Genomic DNA, 21412 nt, shown 5'->3' on the forward strand with positions numbered 1-21412 from the left:
AGTGGCACGTTTCACTTTAAAATGTGCATCCCTACTTTTCTATTGTGGCATATTTTTATTTATTTGGTTTTGAAGCTCACTTGATGCGTGTTGTCGGCATATCCCAGAATGTTGCCATTGCTTGAATTCCTCCGAGATGTCACAGTGACTCCAGTTCCGTGCTTTGTAGCATCTATATGGAAAGCCGTGCGAGTGCTTAGTCCAATTTATTGTACTGTAGTCCAGCTTCAAGCGCACGTATTAGCCCCCTCTTTGTAGAGCAACTTTGGGATAGGAGTAGCGCAATCTCATTTTATTAGTAAGGCAAAACTACCTGTGGGCATTTTGGTCCTTCTAGTAGTTCGCAGTTATTGTCCAAAAAGGCACTAGTAGTGGAAAAACAATGACCAATGAAGGCAATACTATGAATCAGTTGAAAACTGTGCTCTACTAATACAACATTAGATCTTACAAGGGCAATTTCAGAATGCCGCCAATAGTTATTCAGCTTCAGTTAAAGGACAACCGACGTCTCCGGACAAGTTGTGTCCATACTTTGTAAAATGGCTTCAAATGACTTCTACTGAGCGTATTTTAATAAGATTCCACCTCATATAGCTATATTTTACGTTTTAAGACTCGCTCTGAATATTCAGGAAGTCTTGTTTTTGAGTTTGTGACAAGTCCGTACGTGACGCCACGAAAAAGACACAATTAACAGTCCTTCCATCACGTCAATGTATTTTGCTGTACATGTTTGGTCTGAGAACCGTGTTGCACCCAAAAGCCGCCAGAAGAGGGCATCCAAGCTCCATATAAGGAATTTATCAGCCTGTGGAAGCGGAGGTGGCCACTGGAGGTCGCCATTTTGTACCTCTTTTTTTTGGTGGTGAGAGATTTTCCCCCAATGTTGCCCCAAAATGGCACATATAATTCTTTAATCGATTGCAAACATGTATGCTTTCCTCTCCAGAACTATTTGAATATATTCATAACTGGATGTGTAACAAGAAAGCATATTCTCCGAATCTGAAGCCATTGTTTTGATTCACTAGCAATGCAAGACGTCTTGGCGTGACGTCACCAACGGGGGGCGGGACTTTCTGAGAATGACCAATTCGCAGGTCATTTTTTTGCAGATTTTGGACACTTCAAGTCATTTTTATTGGTGTTTTGCATTTGACTAAAAATATCATACTGCGTGTTTTGGGTATTTTAGTTGCTAGAAAACCTTTTTCTGATGTCAGTTAAAAAAAAAAAGTTACGTCGGTTGTCCTTTAAAGTCAACTGCACACAAGTGACTAGTTGAATGGCTGCATTTCTAGTAACAATTTCCTCCCACCACTATATGGCATTTCGTAGAATACAAGGATGACTGACTACATGTTATTCGTTGGGCAAAACATTACACTAATCGGCATCATTCGTAAAAATTATATTTAAAATTTTGTACTGCAGTACTAGTCAGAGTACCGAGGTTAGTAGATTGTGCCTTTGCCTGGCCACAAGGGTTAGTTAGGAGTCTTGAACGATGAAGCAGTTTTATGAATACTAGCATAATATCTTCTTGTTACAAGTGAAGAAAAACTAGTAGCTGTCATTTTGATGCTGCTAACACACTCCAGGGGGTTATTTACTACTTTGTGACACATGCCTTGTCGAATTACAAGCTACTGCTAAGCTTCGTTGCGCTCGAGCGAATTGTCGAAAATGCCACTGGCAGCGAAAAATAGGGGGGAAACGGTATCGACTAAGGCAGTCTTTCAACTCATGCCTTTACCATGTTACTGGTGATTACAAAGAATAGAATAGTACTTGCAAAAGTATGTTCTTTGTCTTGACTTGTACCGTTATGATTTTCACCACGCACCAAACATAACATGACAACCTGATAAGCAGCCCACTGAAAGGGTTAAAAGAACTGTACTAGACGTTGAAATGGCTTTCCATACATTTCACAATATTGAAGATCATCCTGGAATATATTGTGAATCATTTTGGTATTAGATTTTTTTTAAACGTCTGGTATGTTTATTTATCGCTGACCTCCAGTTTCCACGTTGACACATGATGACCAATGAGCAGAGAAGACGATTGGTTGTTTGAGTCACTCCTAGGAAGGGGGTTACTCTGATAAATAGACCATTGGATGAGAATAAAGTAAGACGACACTGTAAAAAAACAACAATTTCAAACCACTTGTAATTCTGTGAAAATATTTTGTTGATAAAATGTCGTAGGGGTATTAGTGTAAATTTACTACTGACTCCAGAATTCCCATAGTACAAATGGTGTCGTTTGGAGGGGTACTTCTCAAACTTTTTTCAGCCTGTTTCACTCAAACTGTTTCACCTTTAAATGCATATTTCATGATTATTAGTAATATAATATACTAATAACACAATATGCATATGAAACACAAAGACTGAAATTAATTATAATTAGATAGAAGTGGGGAAAAAACAACTTGAAAAGTAATTCAATTGCACATACCCTATGTGGAGTGTCCCAAGTCCGTCCTCAATTGCCGCGGCCATGCAGCAACACACCTGATTTAAATAACCAAGATCATTCCAATCTTGCTTCAAAGCTGATCATCTGAATCAGGTGTGTTGCAGCAGGCAGAGCGAGAAGCCAGGCAGGACAGTTTGAACATTTTTATTTCATCCAGATGAAGATATATTACAACTCACTCTCAGTATTTCGGGTAGATTTCGGGTAAATTTTCACGTGGCAGCAGTTCTGTGCTCTGAGAGCATCATATGCAAATTTTATGTTCTGATGAATTTTCAGTTCACCTGTCACTCAAACTATGCAGTGCACTTTTTTTGTTCATTTGTTTGAAGCAAGACTTTAGTGGAAACTTCTCAGGAGATTCCACTCAGCAAGCAGATATATTTATTTTTTTGTCTCTTGAACAGCCCAAGAAAAAAAGAGGGTGTTTGTCACAGTTGTGTCCCTGCACCGGACAGATTAATGACAGCCTGTTTCTCTCAAAAGTCTAAATCTATTGGTGAGCAACATTTCTTTGCCGTGAGAGGCCATTAATCTTGTAGTTCTGTCATAGCGAGATTGTTGCAACGGTGCGCCTTTGGCTGCCTGCAATAAAAGGCTACCGGAATGTGCAGTTTTACTGTTTTACCTCAATAGTGAGTTGTGGTTGTGCTACGACAGGTTGTGAGGACCAAGTGCAGACGAGTACAGTATATGGAAATCCGTGTTATTAAGGCCTCGCCAAGGTGGATGTCATCAAAACTGCAATTTCATACATTTTTGTTTATACCTGCTTGATTTTTTCCCCCCTCATTCATTGATGACCCTTGCATTGATTTATCTATCAGGAATTTCTGCCGCCAGCGTCCATGTTTACAGATTATTGGGCAAACTGTTTTCAGTAGCGTTGCAGCATGGAACCTGGTCACAAATGTAAAAATAAACAGGTTTTACGGTGGCCGTTCTCATGTTTTAACCAATGCAACAAACAAATAGCACACAATATTGATAATAGTTTATATTTGTATATATATATATGTATATATTATATTGTGTCGTCTTAACATGTTGAATGCAACATCTCCAAGTTAGCTGTAACAATAAAAATACAATATCTTTGTGTCCTTAAAGTACATAAAACTCAAACAGCCAAACAAAAATAATGAAAAAAAAAAAGAAAAATAAAACAGCCTAAGTAGTTCACAGAGGTACAAATATACAGTACAAATCTAATGTATCCAATAAAAGGGTACAAATAATTAAAAAAGACACAAGAAAATAGAAATATTAATGCTTTCTTAAAATTCAGGTAGGTGTAGGGTTATTCTAAGGGTGCACTTTGGGTGGACAAGTCTATAAGGCTTTTGATAAACGATCAATACATATCGGTAAAACCATACGATATTTAAAGTCACTATACAAAGTTCAGACGGCCTGGATTATACTTGAGGATTGAATGTTACATTTACATCTTTGCATATGTTTTGCAGATTTAGGCATTTGGGGAGGAGGGAAAAGAAATTACATTTGTTTTGTTTGTTTGTTTTTTTCTTACGCAGTTACATGTCACAACTTCACACACAAAGCAGTGTCATTTTGTGCCCCAAAAACAAGTCCAACAAAATTGGAAAAAATACATATTTAAAATTAGAAACGGTTCTGTTTTTTTGTTTTGTTTGCTTCCTCAAAATCTCTCTGGGAAGTCAACTAGCACTCACACACACACACACACACACACACACACACACACACACACACACACACACACACACACACACACACACACACACACACACACACACACACACACACACACACGTATTGTACGAAGCGGGAGTTAAGGCATCAAACAATCGTGGTCAAAGCTTGTGTATGACATCCGCACACAACTCGGGCAAGTTATCGAGCATTTATTCCATTTTCAACTGAAGATCCGTGTACGACTGCATTCTTTGTCCTCACTAATAATACAACTCGGGACATTGGGAGCAGACCAAATAAAGACCTACATTTCAAAATTGCGTTTGTGTGCAAGAGAATAGCAACATTAGAATACTCTCCCGGTTTACATCTAAGGCTTCACTTGTACCACTAAGTTGATGTAATATATAACTTTCCAACAAATTAGTCACGCAATTTCCTTTAGTGGCAATGAGTCACGTTTTCCTCCAAAGCATGTAACAGTTATTTAATTGAGTAATGTCAAAAAATAAAAACGTAATTACTGTGTATTTATACTTTCTAAGATGATTCTCGTGGCTTCTTTTGACCTTCATACATCTTTTATATAGCATTTTCACAACAGCTGCAGTGGTAACAAAGCACTTTAAAGGACACAGAACATGAAATGGGAAGAATATCAACGTTTTCCAAACATTTAGTGATTTACTAGGAGCATGTAGATGTCAACTGGTGCACGTTTTTTCTTCCCGAGTATCTTGGACTTGTCTGACTGGAAATCCAAAGCTCTACGAGTGAGGACAAAGTGCATACGACTACACGGACCTCTGGATCTCAAATCGATGCACAAAAGACTTTCTGCCCTGCGATTCTATAAACGACAGTGATAATACTGCCAGGGGATATTTAGTGCAAGTAGTCACATCGAAACACCATCAGCCAGGTCAACACACAAAAAAAGTCTGCCGTGGCACAATAACAAAACAGAGCGCCCCCCACTGGCCGAAAGGTAAAGACATAGGCGCCAAAACTCTGGCTCTGAAATTGGATTAATACCTTGTGATAGTTGACACTAAATCAGGGGTGGGGAAACGTTTTCCGAAAGTGTCAAAGCCTTGAAAAAAAAGACAATTTCACAACTGTTTGTATAATTGTCTTAAATGATATTGATCTTACCATATAGTGATTCCCAAATGATTTTGTGACAATAAGGCATAGATGGCAGAAACGTATGTAGCCGTTTCTCCATTTACACGGTTGTCATTCACATCACAGAATAGTATAGTATTCAATTTTAACCCAGACTAAGTATGTAAATGAAGACGACATCATCATTATTTTTATACTCTACTCATAAAAAGGTAATTAATTTAACACACTTCAAATGTTAACTTAATGTGACCTCTAAACGAGTGGCAGATTCAGGCATGTGCGATAAGTGTAATTTACCGTATGTATCCTCTTTTTGTGACAATTCGGTTTGGCTCAAGAAAGGCTGGGAATCACTGCTCTCGATATTCTTATGTCCAATTGGAAGGACGGAACCAGTAAATGTATTAATGGGATCAAATACCTGTTAGAGCGTTTGGACATTGATCTTCTGGTTAGTTCTGAAACATTTCCAACAATAGTTGGACACGTACATTCAAACTTTTAGAGGTCAAATTAAGTTCAACTCTGAAGATTTTAGTGCAGCATAATTGTCCCCCTCCTTAGCCCGACATCTTTTAAGTTTCTGTGAGTTGACTTCTTGTGACTTTCTTTTAATGTATTTTTTGGGATATACTGTACTGTGAGAATTTTCTCATAAATGTGCGTGGCTTAAATAAAGCTTGGGAACACTATTACTATACATTACGAACATATGCGGGTTTAAAAATAATTGGGCCTCTTCTGAAGAGTTCCTCTGAGGTTTTATCTGTTTTCAGAATTGCATGGCAAGCGGGAGCACGTATTCTAGTGCAGGTTGGTTGCTGCTTAACACCCACAGTGAAAAGTGGGAGAGGAGACGGGCAGAGCAAACTAACAATTGGCTGAGCGGCTCTGCTGCGTTTACTGCATAGAAAACAAGATTTTGTTAAAATGGCAGCCATATTGCAAAAAGCATCAAAAACGCTCCTACAGGGCATCCCTGAAGTCGGTCGGGATATATAACTGACAGCAATGTTGAGTTATTGCATTGAGGTCACCTGAATTTTGAAAAATGTATGAACAATTTGCTTGACAAATGTTGGAAATTATATTATATTATAGATGCGAATAAGGTGTTTCCCTCACTATGTGAGTAATTGGCGAATTCACCAATATATGCAACAAAATGATGGCTAAGTACTACTTCTATTAGACGGGGCTCTCTCCAGAAGAAATGAATATCTTCCCCTTATTTCAACAGTTCTTTGGCATCAAGATGGTGCCAAAGACAGGGCTGTCATGACTAAATGAACCTACTCCCTTAACTTCAATATAGTTCAGGGTTAGCTCATTGAGGCAGCATGGTTAAGTGGTGTAGCAGTCGTCTCCCAACCCAGAGATTTGGGATTCAAACCCAAATCCAGTTCCTTGATACCAAAATGTTGCCGAAGGCCACCAAGGATATGTCATGACTAAAGAAACTCCTACCATTGCTTCAACGTAGTTCCTTAGCACATAGATACTACCTAAACACCACTTTTTTTTCTTCTTAGCGGGTAGGTAACATGAAAAAAGATGTGCAGAAAACCATACTACAATTATAATGTTTTTCCTTTCGGCTTTTCCCTTCAGGGGTCGCCACATCAAATCAGTGTCCTCCATCTTTAGAGGTTTGATGCACGTTTGTTTTGGCCAAGCTTTTATGTCGGATCCCTGACATAACCATCTATAATTAAATTGAATGTTAAAAATGTAATTTTTGTAAATCCTCCACAGCCCTTACTTAAGAGACACCCTGTAGATTACTTTATTTTAGATGAGTCCAGAGGCGAAGCATTCTAACTTCAACATTTTCTGATCAACACAAAGCAAAACAGCCAGTTGGAAATCATTACACTTTTTTTAGTCGGAATGTCTGTGCACGTGTGTATAATGTGCTGCCTGATTACTAAAATCTTTGCATGTTTCCGTGTTTTCTAATTGCACTTATATCTTCAGTGAGCGGGAGGAAACTGCAGCATTTATCTTGGCTAATTTGTAAACATGTTTTTTTTTTTTAAATGCATGTCAGTTCTCCAGACGTATTCGTTTCGCGTGCTGCGAGACAAAAGTCCTGTGACAAATTAACGCCCAGGAAAAAAAACAGAGGAATATATAAGACAAAAACGTGATCAAACATCAGCGAGACGGGGAATCAACAAGCTTAGAAAACAGAGGATGGAAATAGTGCAGCAATGTTTAAAGTTGGGATGAGATAATGTGGACTTTTTTTTGGGAATAATATCTGATGATGATAGCCCCACTGGGGCTCTATTGCTTCAATTTTGGTAAATACGCAGACTCGAGACAAAGGCTAACTGATTTTCTAGGTCATTCCCCAAGGTCACAGTCTGCTGTTTAAGGAGTTCTCTGAGATACATCATGGAGATGATCTAGGTAGGGTGGACTCGCTGACGATAGCGGAATGAATAAAGCACAGATTCCAGTTTGTTGTACTTAAGCGCACACAGAGAGACAAAAACACACTGAGGTGCGAGTGGACAAAACGGGGACGTGATTGATTCTTCACAAGTTGGATTGTAAGACAAGCGACGGAACGCGCTGCACTTTGCGTGTCACGGTCACGCAACAGACGGCGGCCGTCAGGAATGGATTCAAGATCAGAGGGCTCCAAATGCAAGCTGGAGTCATCCAAGTGCGTTCCCAAAAGAGGTGCTGACCTCCAGTGAGGAAGTGGTGACAGAGGCAGGAGAACTGCAGTGTATGAGGACTATTCCTGGAAACTACAAACTTCTCCCCTTGGGCGAGTGACGTGGAGCCAGAACGAGATAGATATTTTTTTTTCAGTTGGATGTGCAAAGAATCTTCAACATTCTCAGGCTACATTCTCACTCTGTTCTCCATCCGCAAAAGGTATCCTCCACAGTTGTTACTAGGGCTGAACGATTTTGGAATACAATCTAATTGCAATTCCCAAGTATAGTGATTGCAATTTAAGATGTTTTTCAATGTTATTGTCTCATGTATTTAAAACGATAAACAAATGATTTGGGGAAAACGAAATACTTTATATGGCAGAACTTTATCAATGTTTTTTTTTTTTTTTGCTCAGATTTTCATGACAATTTGTTTACCCCCATCCATTTTTCCCCAATGTAATGAAACTAGATTTTTTGTGCTGTGTTCATTGTATGTTGATTTAATTTTTTTCTTTCTTTATAAGGGTGGTCGACAAAATGTTGGTAATATGTACTGTCATGCACTATGACGGGTAAAGTTCTGTCATAAAAACGATGTAATTATTTACCCCAAGTATATTGATTATTTCTGTTTAGCAATTGTTATTAGATAGTCTATCCTTTATGTTTTTGTGCATGTCAGGGGATTCGAAAATTGGTTTTTCCAGTCATTGTGCTTCATAGATTGAATAAAAAAACTGGGAATCGGTGAGCAGTTTTCGCCAAATTGTACATGCATAGTGACGTCGGGTGTCAATGATAACTGCTCACTCTAATTGGCTGCTAGATACCCAATCGGAAAGGGGAATTAACAAACGCAAACAGCATTCGAAATACAGGTAACATCCAACTTAAGACCGGTTTCCGTTCCGCCCAACCGGTCATTAGTCAAAATAGTCGCAAGTTGAAATCCATTCAAAATGTTGAATAGAGAGTCAGTGCTAAATGACTTGCAAACGATCAAATTCGGACGCCACAGGGGCAGGCGGGCGTGGGTCTGGGTCGCCTGTGTCCGACCAGTTGCCCTCTCCCTGGCCTTACCCCGCGCCGACGCACGGCCCGACCCCGCGCCAACACAAGGCCCGGCCCCGTGGCCGTCTGCGGCGCCGACGCGCCCCACCCGCCACCTCGCCCCGAAGCAGAACGAACTGTTTCAAAGAGGCGGCGCCGGCCGTGGGCCCGACGTGGCGTTATCGTCGCGACGATCCCGCGCACCCGAGCGCCGACGCCCAACTGGCTCTAGTCCTGGCCGCGCTGCAGCCAGCGTCAGTGGACACTTCCCCCCTCCGGTGCCATCGTGCGGTTGATTGCTGTGCGAAAGTGAGATGCTGGCTGGCCAAAATTGTTGTACGCGTTGCGGGGCTACTAGCGTGTTGCGGTGCCAGACATAGATGTAAAATGTAAAAAAAATATGGTCTGGCAGTTGTGGTCGTTAGTACGAGTGGTCGTAAGTCAAGCTGGTCATAAGTCGGATGTTACTTATATTCCTTTTGACTTATATTAGTTCAAGCTTGTATGAGTATGTCAGAAAAGTTTGCAGTGTGTGCATTTCCTTCTATGAAACCATGACTGTGGATGGTAAGTTACAAACAATGTTGTAGAAGATGACAGTAATGCATTCTCATACATTGAGATGTCGGTATTATTTCAAAGAATCGTTCAGCCCTAATTTCCACAGAGCGACATTGCTACTTCCCTGCATTGGAGCGTCCTTCGATGGACAGTTTGACGTCTTGGGGGATAAACGAGGGCCGGATGTGTCCAGAGGTGCCGATCTGTGGACAAGGGGCATGCTCTCCCTTTACATTGTATCTTTGGTGGCCAGGTGAGGACCAACGCCTCTGAGAAGCGCCCAGCATGGCCCCCATGGCGGCACCCGCCAAGGCAGAGGCATCCGTGTGCAACTGGTAGCCGCTCTGACTCCTGGGGTGCTCGCCTGAGGTCCGACTCGCTCTGACATGGTGCTCGGGGTGGTGTGTGCCTTCTTCCTTGTCCGCCGTGTCTTTCTCTTCTTCCCTCGGCCTGTCTCTGTGCATGCGCTCCATCCTGAAATGAGTCTGAGGACGCGAGTGCTGCGGGGGGGGCGGTCCCATCAGCTGCTGAACGGGTTCAGACGCAGAAATGCTTTTGCTCAACGTCCTTGCCACATTCTGCTGTTGGGGGTGATGGTGCTGCACGGCGGCGGCTTTTTGCTGCAGTGCGATGGACACGCAGACATCCCCAACTTGCATCTGATGGCAGGCCAGGCCGTAAAGCTGTGCCGTGCGTTCCGGGCTGTAAGATGACCACCCTTGGCCAAACACGAAAAAAGGATGCTCCGGGGGTACATCGATGGTCACTTTGCTCTGCTGCTCCCCCACGGTAAAGTGCAGTGTCACGAGGTCGGGCTTCTGCTGGCTGGCACGGATGTCCACCACCATACTAGAGTCGATCTTAAGACCCCCACTCAGCTCTGCGCTGCGCACGAAGTCCTGAGTCTGCAGGTCCTCCACGCGCTTGAGCTCCCCGGTGGCCAGCTGGATAATGGCACCCTTCATAAAGTGTGAGGGGTTGGCAGCGGCTGGTCCAGGGTGAGTGCTTGGAGCTGAGACCTGAGTCACCTCAGGAGGGGGCTGCTGCTGAGTTGTGACTGGCTCACCCACGACCCTCTCAGGGAGGCACGCCCGGCCTGAAAGATCTGAGGCTTGAAGAGAGGACTTGGGTGAGCTGTCATTGGCCTGTTGCTGAGGCTGTGGGTGATATTCCACAGGAACGAGCATCGGCTGACCATTAGCCAGCATCACAGCGTGGGACGGCTGGCCCGCATGTTGTTTTTGCTGCTGCAGTCCACTCGCTCTGGGCTCACCGTAGCTCACGGGTTGGAGCAGGTAACCAGGCTGGCCAGAAGCGAGAGCTGGGTTTTCTCCGTGGACGTTTCTGGCTCGCTGCAGACTCTGTGACAGATTCATGGGGGCGAAGGAGACCTCTTTACGCACTCCGCTGATACCTTGGTTGGACGTGGAGGAGGTTGAGGAGGATGAGGAGGTCAAACTGCCAACCACCTGCTGCACCTGAAATAATATTGAAAAACAAAATCAATAATTAAAAATTATTCAACATATACAGCACGAAAGGTCACACCACTTGGAATCAACATTATTGAGAAAAAAAATAACTTTCAAAAGTAGAAGAGAATATTATAGCATCCCATTCAGTAATTGATGAATCAAATACAAAATTGATTTTGCATTATTAAGCACAATAAAATAATCATGTGAGGTGCAGACACACACACACACACACACACACACACACACACACAAATATATACATACATATATACATATATATATATATATATATATATATATATATATATATATATATATATATATATATATATATATATATATATAGATAGATAGATACACACACACACACACACATCAGAATCAGAATACCTTTATTCGTCCCGCAATGGGGAAATTTGCAGTCCACAGCAGCAATACACATATACACACACACACACATACATACACACACATTATATATATATATATATATATATATATATATATATATATATATATATATATATATATATATATATATATAAATCTAAGATATAGGCAGATGTAGGCAGCCGTCAGCAAGAGCTCTCACGAGCCTTGCTTTTTATTTTTTTGTGTTGTTTTTGTGTTTTCTTTTGTCACTTTGTGTTGTGCATTGCCTGGAAAGGATTGTTTTTCAGCATTTTTGGCCACAACATTCATCAAGGAGGAAGGAGACAGTGCTGAGCGGTTGCGCCTTTTCAGCAGCACGAATATGCAAGCACTGTTTTTGATTGGGAGGAATGTCGGTGCCTTTTGAGTGTAATCGTTGGACAGCTCTGGGGCCATTGTGCTTTTTTGTGCCTGTAATGGGTAGCATTTTCATAGCCCCGCTTTGTTTTGCGGAAAGGTCAGTGATGTTGGACAGTCTGCGGCTGGATGGATGCATGGCAATGAGAAAAAAGGAGCGTCAGCGCAGAGCGCCAATGCATATGTGGAACAGTCGCAGCTCGGAATTGAAGCGGATTTACGTGGGACAGGAGATGTGAGACAATCTCTTTTCGTCAATGGATGCTACAGCTTCGTGATTGCTTTAAACATTGAGCCTGGAGCAGACGTGCACGTTCCACTATGACGTCCCTAATCCACTGGTGAAAAGGACGCTTTGATTTTCTACTCTCTAGAACTACTTCATACAACAAAAAGGATGCAGAAAGTGATATATGTCTTTTGTGTCGTGTCACATTATTTTAGATTTTTGTTGTTGTTTTATAATAATAATAATAATACATTTCATTTATAAGCACCTTTCAAAACTCTCAAGGACACTTTACAGTCACAGGTTATTTTTTCTGCGGGTGAGCAGCGGCAGCCACACACACTCAACCCGGAAGTAACACAAAGTAAAAAATAAAAGAAAAAAAAAACTTCAAGATGGCGCTGTGAGAGTATATTTTTAGTCAAATGCAAAACACCAATAAAAATGACTTAAAGTGTCGAAAAAGTACTTCAATTTGAAACCAGAAGTGGCCAGTGTCAGAAGGTCCCGCCCCCATGTTCATGGTGTTGCTCGAGAATCAAAACAATGGCTTCAGATTCGGAGAATATGCTTTCTTGTGACTCATCCAGTTATGAATATGATTCAAATAGTTCTGAAGAAAAAAGCATACATGTTTGCAATCGATTAAAGAATTTATTCCGTGTCATTTTGAGGCATCAGGGGTGGGAAATGTCGCACCCAAAAAAGGCAGAACATGGCGACAAAGCCGTGTAAGGAATTAATAAGCCCATTTCCACAGGCTGATTAATTCCTTACATGGAGCTTTGTCGCCCTCTTCTGCCTCTTTTTGGTCCTACACAAAGTTTTCAGACCAAAGTTCAGCAAAATGCATTGACGTGATGGAAGGACTGCTATAATGTGTCCTTTTTTCGGTCAGGGGCGTTCCTTCAGTGACGTAGGGTCACCAACTCAAAAACAAGACTTCCGGAATATTCAGCGCAAGTCTTAAAACGTAAAATATAGCTACATGCAGTGGAATCTTTGTAAAATACGCTCAGTAGAAGTCATTTGAAGCCATTTTACAAATTATGGACACAACTTGTCTGGAGACGTCGGTTGTCCTTTAAAACTACACACAACATACCTTATTCTATGCATCATAAATGTGCTATTGTATTGTAATGAAAGAAATACAGTGCACTGTATAATAAAGTCACTGTATTTACATTTGTGATGGTTGTTGATGGCTCTTAATTGACACCTATTGCTTTCTGACTTGTAAGATCTTATGAAACTGAGGCATCACATTATCATTCATCATGTTGATGATTCTCATAGCCTTTTCTGGATGGAACTCTTCAATAAAAGCCTGCACATCAACTCCTGAATGGCCTGCTTCTGCTTGTCGTCTTGAAGGTAAATCAAATTCTCTGTGTTGAGGACTCCATTATGGTCAGCAACAAGCTCCTCGATGTCATCTGCATCTACTTCGAGTCCCGTAGGTGCTGGTAGAGATTTTATTACAACAAAAGGCACCAGTCCGATGATTTCAAAAACAAGACTAAATAAAACGCGGTAAAAGAAGGCGGGCGGGGCGATCCGTCCAGCCTGTCAAGCTAGGCAAAACAAATGGCACACTCGCGATCGGAAACCGGAAAGCAACAAACTTACGCGATCGCAGCTAACAATCACCTCGGGCAAAGCAAACTCTTGGACTTGCCAGCACAAGACACAGCGAGGCACGAGGCGTCGTAATCATGTCACTGGTGACGTGACAGCGACTCGTTGAAATGAAATTGAAGTGTCTTCTTCGGCTGGCGGAGGTCGCGAGCGGCGGCCCCGCCCCAGCTGTCAACTCGCACGTGACAATTTCGGTGTCATTGGTCACGTGAAAGCATCGACTAAATAACGCCTTTGTGTAAAGCTTTTAGGCGAAGGATGGTAGCAATGGTGGATGGTACCGGGCTTTTTATTTGTAGAATGGTCGTAGAAAGTTACTCTCAGAGAAGTGACACATAGCGTGAGAGATGTGTCAGGCTGTGCACATGTGACGCCACAAACGCACACCTCGTTCGTGTTTCTCAATGATTTCCTTCTTCTCCTCGACTGTGATTTTTTTGTGTGTCTTCTTCGGCGAAACAAGAGGAGCGCTGTTCGGTCGTGTGCTTCCGCCGAAGATCCGAAGATCACTCCGCCAGATCCGAAGATCACTCCCCCAGCCGTGCTAGGTGTGTATCGCGAAAAGTAGTGTGTATTCCAAGGTTTAATTTTCCTAAATTTGGTGTTCGTAAACCGAAAATTTCGTAAGGCAAGGTGTTCGTAAACCGAGGTCTCACAGTATTTTGTTTTTCTACTTTTTTCTTTCCTCTTACTTTCATCACTTTGCGGCAGTGAAGTGTAAATGTCTTTACTGTGAGACTAATAAAGGCTAAACCAATCCAATCGGTTCAACAAAGCCTTTTAAAAGTACTAAAGCGGTGTGTCTATTCTTGATGAATTCAATGTACAATTTACCATTACTGTGTGTACATTGTGTTGCTGGTTGGATGTCAAAGGCGTGTTCCTGTGTGCATACTATAATTTGTCTTTTTTGTAAAGTGTGATATTATCTGAAACTTTGGGAATGATCGGTCTTTTACAGAATCGTTCCTCTTGGTTTGTCACGTCGTACGAATCGATCCATTCACAGAAGGGGCATGGGCATCTGATTGCAATAACACTTGTCTATGAGAGAAAAAAATATCTCTGCAAAGCTTCCGGGTAGAGATTTTGCTTCAATTGTGCTAAAAAAAATACTATTTTTTAAGAACGCATGCCAATGAGATACATTGGAAACTGAAGTCCAGGGTGTTCTCCCTCGAACACTGCTGAGACATGCTATCCCCTGCAACCCTCATGAGGATGCGCTCTATAGAAAGTGAATGAATACGAATAAGAATACATTTCATTAATAAGCGGCTTTCTAAACTCTTTATAGTTACAGGATAAATTTTTCAGAGGGTGAGCAGCGTCAGCCGCACGCACCAGCATTCACTCAACCTGGAAGTAACTCAAATAGATAGAAAGGTCGCTATTAGATAGTTAACTAGCTAGATAGCTATCTAGCTAATATCTAGTTTGATAGATATTAGCACCTCCTACTCCACCGCACCTCATACATGGAAAAAGTTTGAAAATACACAATTCATTGTGAATGGAGGCATCTCATGTCGAAGTTTGAATAATGACAAATAAAGAATTACAGCAAAAAGTTGAGAATGAAGTCTGCATCATAATGGATATGTGTTTTAGATGACACGCGTCAACACTCACCTCGAGATCACTATCTGGAGTGCTGCGATGGCCGGGTGAGCTCAGCTTGCGCTTCTGATTGGTCTCGTGCACTCCAAGTAGGGTGGCTACTTGCTGCACTCGCATGTTCCTGGTACAATAGGGGGAGTCCGAGACAAGCTCCCGGCCGCCACGGTCTTTATCCCCTCCATTTATTTCTGTCTCCTTTTCCTGGTGAACACTGTGAGTGTCCCTGGAGGTGGCAGCTCTGGCAGCCCCCTGAGGATGGTAGAAGACCGGGATACCCCGCGAGCTGAGCTCCGCGCCGGACATCACGCCGACAGCGCCAAGGTGATGCTGGGCGGCCTGCTCTGAAGGCAGCATCAGCGGGACGCTGCCAGATGCAGAAACTTTGGCAAAGGTATGAGTGGCTACCTGAGCCTGAGGAGGTGGGGAGACCACACCTTCTTGTATGACAGACTGATAAGGGACGAGGTGAGACACGGCATGGGCCTGAGGGATTGTCGCTGAAGGTGAAATTAACGAACCGGGGACAAAGGCGGGTGGCAAAGCGTACGGTAGCGCCGCATATGGGGAGCTGACAAACTGGAGGGAGGAATGAGGGAGCTGTGTGTAGCCCAGAGGAGGATAAGGAAGGCCCGGATGCTGCAGGAGGGGCGAGTGTACAGTGTAGGCTGGAGAGATGTGGCTTAACACTGTGTGAGGACTGGTGGGCGAGTATGTAACAGACGGTAGTGCCACTTTGTAAAGCATACTGTATTGGTCTACTGGCACTGCTGATATGCCCTCAGAAGTGTCCACGCCGTAGTGAAGTCCTGGCTGAGCTCGCAGCCACTCCCCGGATGGAGGCCCACCCTGAGAGTCACTGCTGGCTGCACAGTTCGAGATGGGGCCCAGTTCATCCTCTCCAACAGCATTTCCTCCACCGCTGGCACACACACCTCCCACTCCTCGTTCAACGGTAGACGCCACTCCCTGCGTCCCTGCCGTGCTGACACAGTTACTAACAGGGAGGTCCCTTTTCTTAGGCGGCAGACACTCCTGGTTGCGTTCCTGAGCCGGTTTCATCGTGACGTTGAATCGATGAAGTAAATTCACTGTACGCCGCAGGGGCCGACGATCGCAAGCCAGTCGGGCCACGCAGGCACCAGCTCTGAAATCCCCGGATTGACTTCCCCTGGCAATTCTCCTGAGAATAAAACAAAGCACATATGAGCGGAAGAAAGAGCTCATGTCTTCTATTGGGGTACATTTACAAAATAAATGTCTCAGATGACTTTATTGAATTTCGCGTTGGGAATGAATCACAGCCGAATGTGAAGCGGCTGGGATGAGAATCAGCACCTCCAAATCTGAGACAATGGTTCTCAGTCGGAAAAGGGTGGAGTGCCCTCTCCGGGTCGGGGAGGAGATTTTGCCTCAAGTGGAGGAGTTTAAGTATCTGGGTGTCTTGTTCACGAGTGAGGGTGAAAGGGATCGAGAGGTCGACAGGCGGATCGGTGCGGCGTCTGCCGTGATGCGGACTTTGTACCGATCTTCCGTGGTGAAGAAGGAGCTGAGCCAAAAAGCAAAGCTCTCAATCTACCGGTCGATCTACGTCCCAACCCTCATCTATGGTCACGAGCTATGGGTTGTGTCCGAAAGAACGAGATCCCGGATGCAAGCGGCCGAAATGAGCTTTCTCCGTCGGGTGTCCGGGCTCTCCCTTAGAGATAAGGTGAGAAGCTCGGTCATCCGGGAGGGGCTCAAAGTCGAGCCGCTTCTCCTCCACATCGAGAGGAGCCAGATGAGGTGGCTCGGGCATCTGATTAGGATGCCCCCGGGACGTCTCCCTCGTGAGGTGTTCCGGGCATGCCCCACTGGCAGGAGACCCCGGGGACGACCCAGAACACGCTGGAGAGACTATGTCTCCCAGCTGGCATGGGAACGCCTCGGGATCCGCCAGGACGAGCTGGAAGAAGTGGCTGGGGAGAGGGAAGTCTGGGCTTCTCTACTGAAGCTGCTGCCCCCGCGACCCGACCCCGGATAAGCGGCAGAAGATAGATGGATGGATGGATGGATGGATGGATGGATGGATGGAATGAATCACACATGGTCAGTAAAAGATACTGCTGCCACAATGATGTCACTGTTGTAGATCTGGCACTGCCGCTTATCCTCAAAGACAAAGACAAAGACAACAATCCTGCACCAGATCTGAATTGTAACCAAGTTTAAGCATTTATACAATATATGACTCGGATGCTGAATTATGAATACAAACAATTCACAAAACTAATATATTTTCAAATTGCTTTGTTCTGTATTCTATTAGTGCATATGTGATACATCTTGCACTTCCCTGGTGGTACAAGTAGCATTCAGACATCAACCAATACAGTTTTGCTTCAGTAGTAACATGCAAATGTCGCAGTCATGAAAACAAAGAGCATACTAGTACATAGGCATTAAGTGGAATTTCATTTATGTCAAATGAATGTTCCAACTGATTTCAAAATAGCTGCTTTAGAAATTAGATTTCTGCACACAAAATTACTTACATCTAAGCACATTGGTAGTCTCTAGCAGGCTGCAAGTCTGTGACACTTAGCTGATCCTCAGAGTTACAAGTACAGCTCAATTGTTTCCAAGAAATTTTAATTACATGAGCTAGCTAAAAGTTGCACAAGTAGTGAGGATGTTTTAACACACACATGCATTTGTTCTTGTAGTGCAGAGTCCTACTCATGAGGACAAAGACTGCACTGGTATGTGGATCTCAAGCATCATGACAAAATGCTCATGGGCTTTCCATAGATTTATAATCACGTGGCCCTAACTTTCCTCAACATCTCCGATATAGAGATATAAATTGAAAGAAAAAGTAAAGCTGTCAAGATTCACAGATCATTTCCATGGGTTTGTTTTGCCTTAACCACACCAAAAAGTCAACATCACATAACTACTCAAACACTTTTCGTTCATGTGACCAAGTCCCATAACATGACGGATTTCAAAGTGCGCTTCCAAAACAACAATGACAGTTTACAGCTATCTAAGCAGAGCCGCATCATTTTAAATGAAGATGTCACCGTGTACGAACGAGCATCGGATTCGTGGGAAGGGCACATTGACACAAGGTGCGAGGAATAATGTTCCAACGATAGCATCGATGGGCTTTCTCACTGGGGACACAGTGAGCCCAAAAGTCACTTGAACTCCGTTACACGGAACAGGCACTACACATCGTTAAATACTAATGAGTGCGTTTAATTTGCACTATATATAGCACAAAAAACACACGTTACATTGCATCATTTATTGAGTTTTGTGTGAGTAAGCGCTTCAAAAAGTGGAGTTCGTAGGCCCATTATTCATTATTTGTGTCGCGTACTACTGGTTCCGGCTAGGTAGCTGCTGGGCTAACGCGGTTAGCTCACTGAACTCCACTCCAGCACGATTCCTATCTCTTCACAAACACCACGGCAACGCGCATTGCGTTCTTGTTGAGCACGGCGACGCAGGAGAGTAACGCTGTCTTACCTCCAATTGTCATCGCGGAAAGACTTTACTGAAGGGGGTGGAAATAAGGAGAGAGACAGGTTGAGCAATGTGTGACAAAAATCAAGGCTTAGAAGTCGAGCCCATCTCGAAGGCCAGCAGAGGCGCTTGCTGATGACGTCATCAAGTCGATGCTACCGCCCAACTCGAGTCATGTTTTTGTGTATTCATTTGTACATGTAGCTGCCCCGCTGCACTTGCATGTTTCAAACTAACACTTCGGTAAGAAATGCAGCCTTCCACAAGATGACTCACATTGACACCAAGTTGTCCATTTGTAGTTACGTTTTTTTTCTTCAAATACTCCTGGTATTTCCGGGCATAATGACTGGATTGGTTCGCGAATAATCAAATAACGCGAACAATTGACGCCCACTCAGTTGCATTGAGAAAAAAAATTGAGGGGGTGCGTCAATCATATTTTAAGCTAATCGTTTTTTTCTCACGAAAAATCGGTTAAATTAACATTTCAAATGACAAAAGAAATATATACATAGTTGCCACACCGTGGGTGTTCAGGTGTCAAGTACACTATCACACGAATGATGTCAGTCGATTAGGTAAGTTGAATTGCTTTAAAATAATTACAGTTAAATTGCTTTAAAATAATTACAGTGTAATATTTATAATGAATGTCTTTTTTTATTTTATTAAACAGCAGTGCCTGGTGATACAAATTCAATTACAGTAATTCTGTAACCATGCTGGTAACACCATCCGTTTTTCCAGTCATGTTTCCTTCTTGAAATGAATGGAAGTGCCAACTGTTCCACCTCTGCCACCACCCAGAAAACGTTTGTTTGTAAAATAACACTCTATAATACAGTTTATGAAAATACACAGTAATGACACCATTAAATACAATAAAATTGAACTAATTTTATGCACATTGTGGTGTGCATACCTTGGACAACCGATACGCAGAATATATCAGTTATATTATATTAGCCATTGTTTGGCACACTGGTGTCGATGTACCTTTATTCATTGCTGTTATAAATACCTTTGATGTTTATAAAGCCTCATTTTCAAAGAAGTGGTCTCCATCTGACAAAATAATGCATCACATTTGATAGGACGTCTTGTGACTTTTAGGTTTCAAAGATTAAGAGGCTGAGGGAAGCACAGGACGCTTTTTGGGAGGCATGACTGCCTTGTGATAAACCATCATAGAGGCACGCCACTTGTTTTATCCCTATTTCACTTTGCTTAAAATGTGACAAAATTGCCTTTTGATAAACTGATAAACACCTTAAGACAAAAAAATAGTGCATCCAAAAGATAGGCTGCCACATGAAAAACAAAGTAATGTCCAGTGAGACCTTGGCTTATGAACTTAAATGGTTCCCAGACAGTGTCTAAGGCGAAAAGTGTGTACCCCAAAAATTAATTTCCCATGGGAAACCATTAAAATGTGAATAATGGACTGTAATAAAAGAAATAAACTGTACTGTAAAATAAAGTTTTATTTACCTTTGTGATGGTCGATGGCTTATGGAAGGAGAGTCACCTTCCATAAGGACTGTTGGTAACTCAACCTCTGGTGTGACTTCTCTTCTTTGCAGACTCCTTATCATTTTTACTGACTAAAAACCTCTTAGTTGACGTCTGTTGCTTTCTGACTTGTAAGGTCTTACGAAACTGAGGCATCACATTATCGTTCATCATGTTGATGATTCTAACGGCCAGTCTTTTCTGGATGGAACTGTTCGATAAAAGCCTGCACATCATTCCCCTTTGCCAACATTGCCTTGATGCGCTCACTTGATGCTGCAGCCATCTCCTCCTCCTCGCCCTCAGATGTTCTCGAACCATCCGTTGCTGGCTTTAAAATCCTCAATAAGCGCCAAACTTCCAGGTTGCCGCATGGCGATATCGGCGTGAATTACCTGTGCTTTCTCGCATATAATTGCTTTACACACGCCGTCGCCGGATAGCTGCTTTTCGTTAATCCAAATTAACTGAAGTGTTTCACCTTCTTCGATTGCCCGAGACCGTTGCTTTGACAGCGCGGAAACACCTTTTGCAACAGACGCACCTTTGATGGCTTCTCTGTTGCAGAGGATGGTAGCAATGGTTTACCTTACTGGGCCGCTAAATCACACAAACGCACACCTCGTTCGTGTTTTTCAATTATCTCCTTCTTCTCCTCGACTGTAATCTTGTTTTGTGTCTTCTTCGGCTGAACCCGAGCCTGTGGTGTTGTCTTTTTCGGTCCTATAACAGCAAAAGTATCTGTAAAAACTCCTTGGAGGCTATTGACGTTTGCATTCAGAGAAAGGAGAAAAAGGGGGTGTGGAAAGGTGGGCCGGCTGGCTGGGGTGCTGTTCGGTCGTGTGCTTTTGTGTTCTTCCGCCGAAGATTACTCTGCCAGCCGTGGTGGGGGGTGTGTATCCGGTTTTGTGCATTCTCTTCTCTCACACCAGCTACCTTCATGTCCTTTTTGATAACATCCATAAACCTCATCTTTGGTCTTCGTCTCGGTCTCCTGCCTGGCAGTTCAAGGCTCAGCATCCTTCTCCCGATATAGG

At 43.0% G+C, this 21412-nt stretch overlaps 1 protein-coding gene across 1 annotated transcript; it reads right to left on the reverse strand.

The window, feature by feature from the left end:
- Positions 1–3475: 3475 nt before the first annotated feature.
- On the reverse strand, positions 3476–18969 carry atxn1l (ataxin 1 like). Its single transcript, XM_088992519.1, has 3 exons — positions 18864–18969; positions 15363–16530; positions 3476–11071 (listed from the first exon to the last, which is right to left on the reverse strand). The coding sequence occupies exons 2-3, from the start codon at positions 16407–16409 to the stop codon at positions 9710–9712; spliced, it is 2409 nt and encodes an 802-aa protein (XP_088848645.1). The 5' UTR covers positions 16410–16530; positions 18864–18969; the 3' UTR covers positions 3476–9709.
- Between the last annotated feature and the right edge of the window lie 2443 nt (positions 18970–21412).

Source organism: Hippocampus bargibanti, linkage group LG03, assembly GCF_051943395.1.
Source record: "Hippocampus bargibanti isolate YZ-2025 linkage group LG03, ASM5194339v1, whole genome shotgun sequence".
NCBI classification, from domain to species: Eukaryota; Metazoa; Chordata; class Actinopteri; order Syngnathiformes; family Syngnathidae; genus Hippocampus; species Hippocampus bargibanti.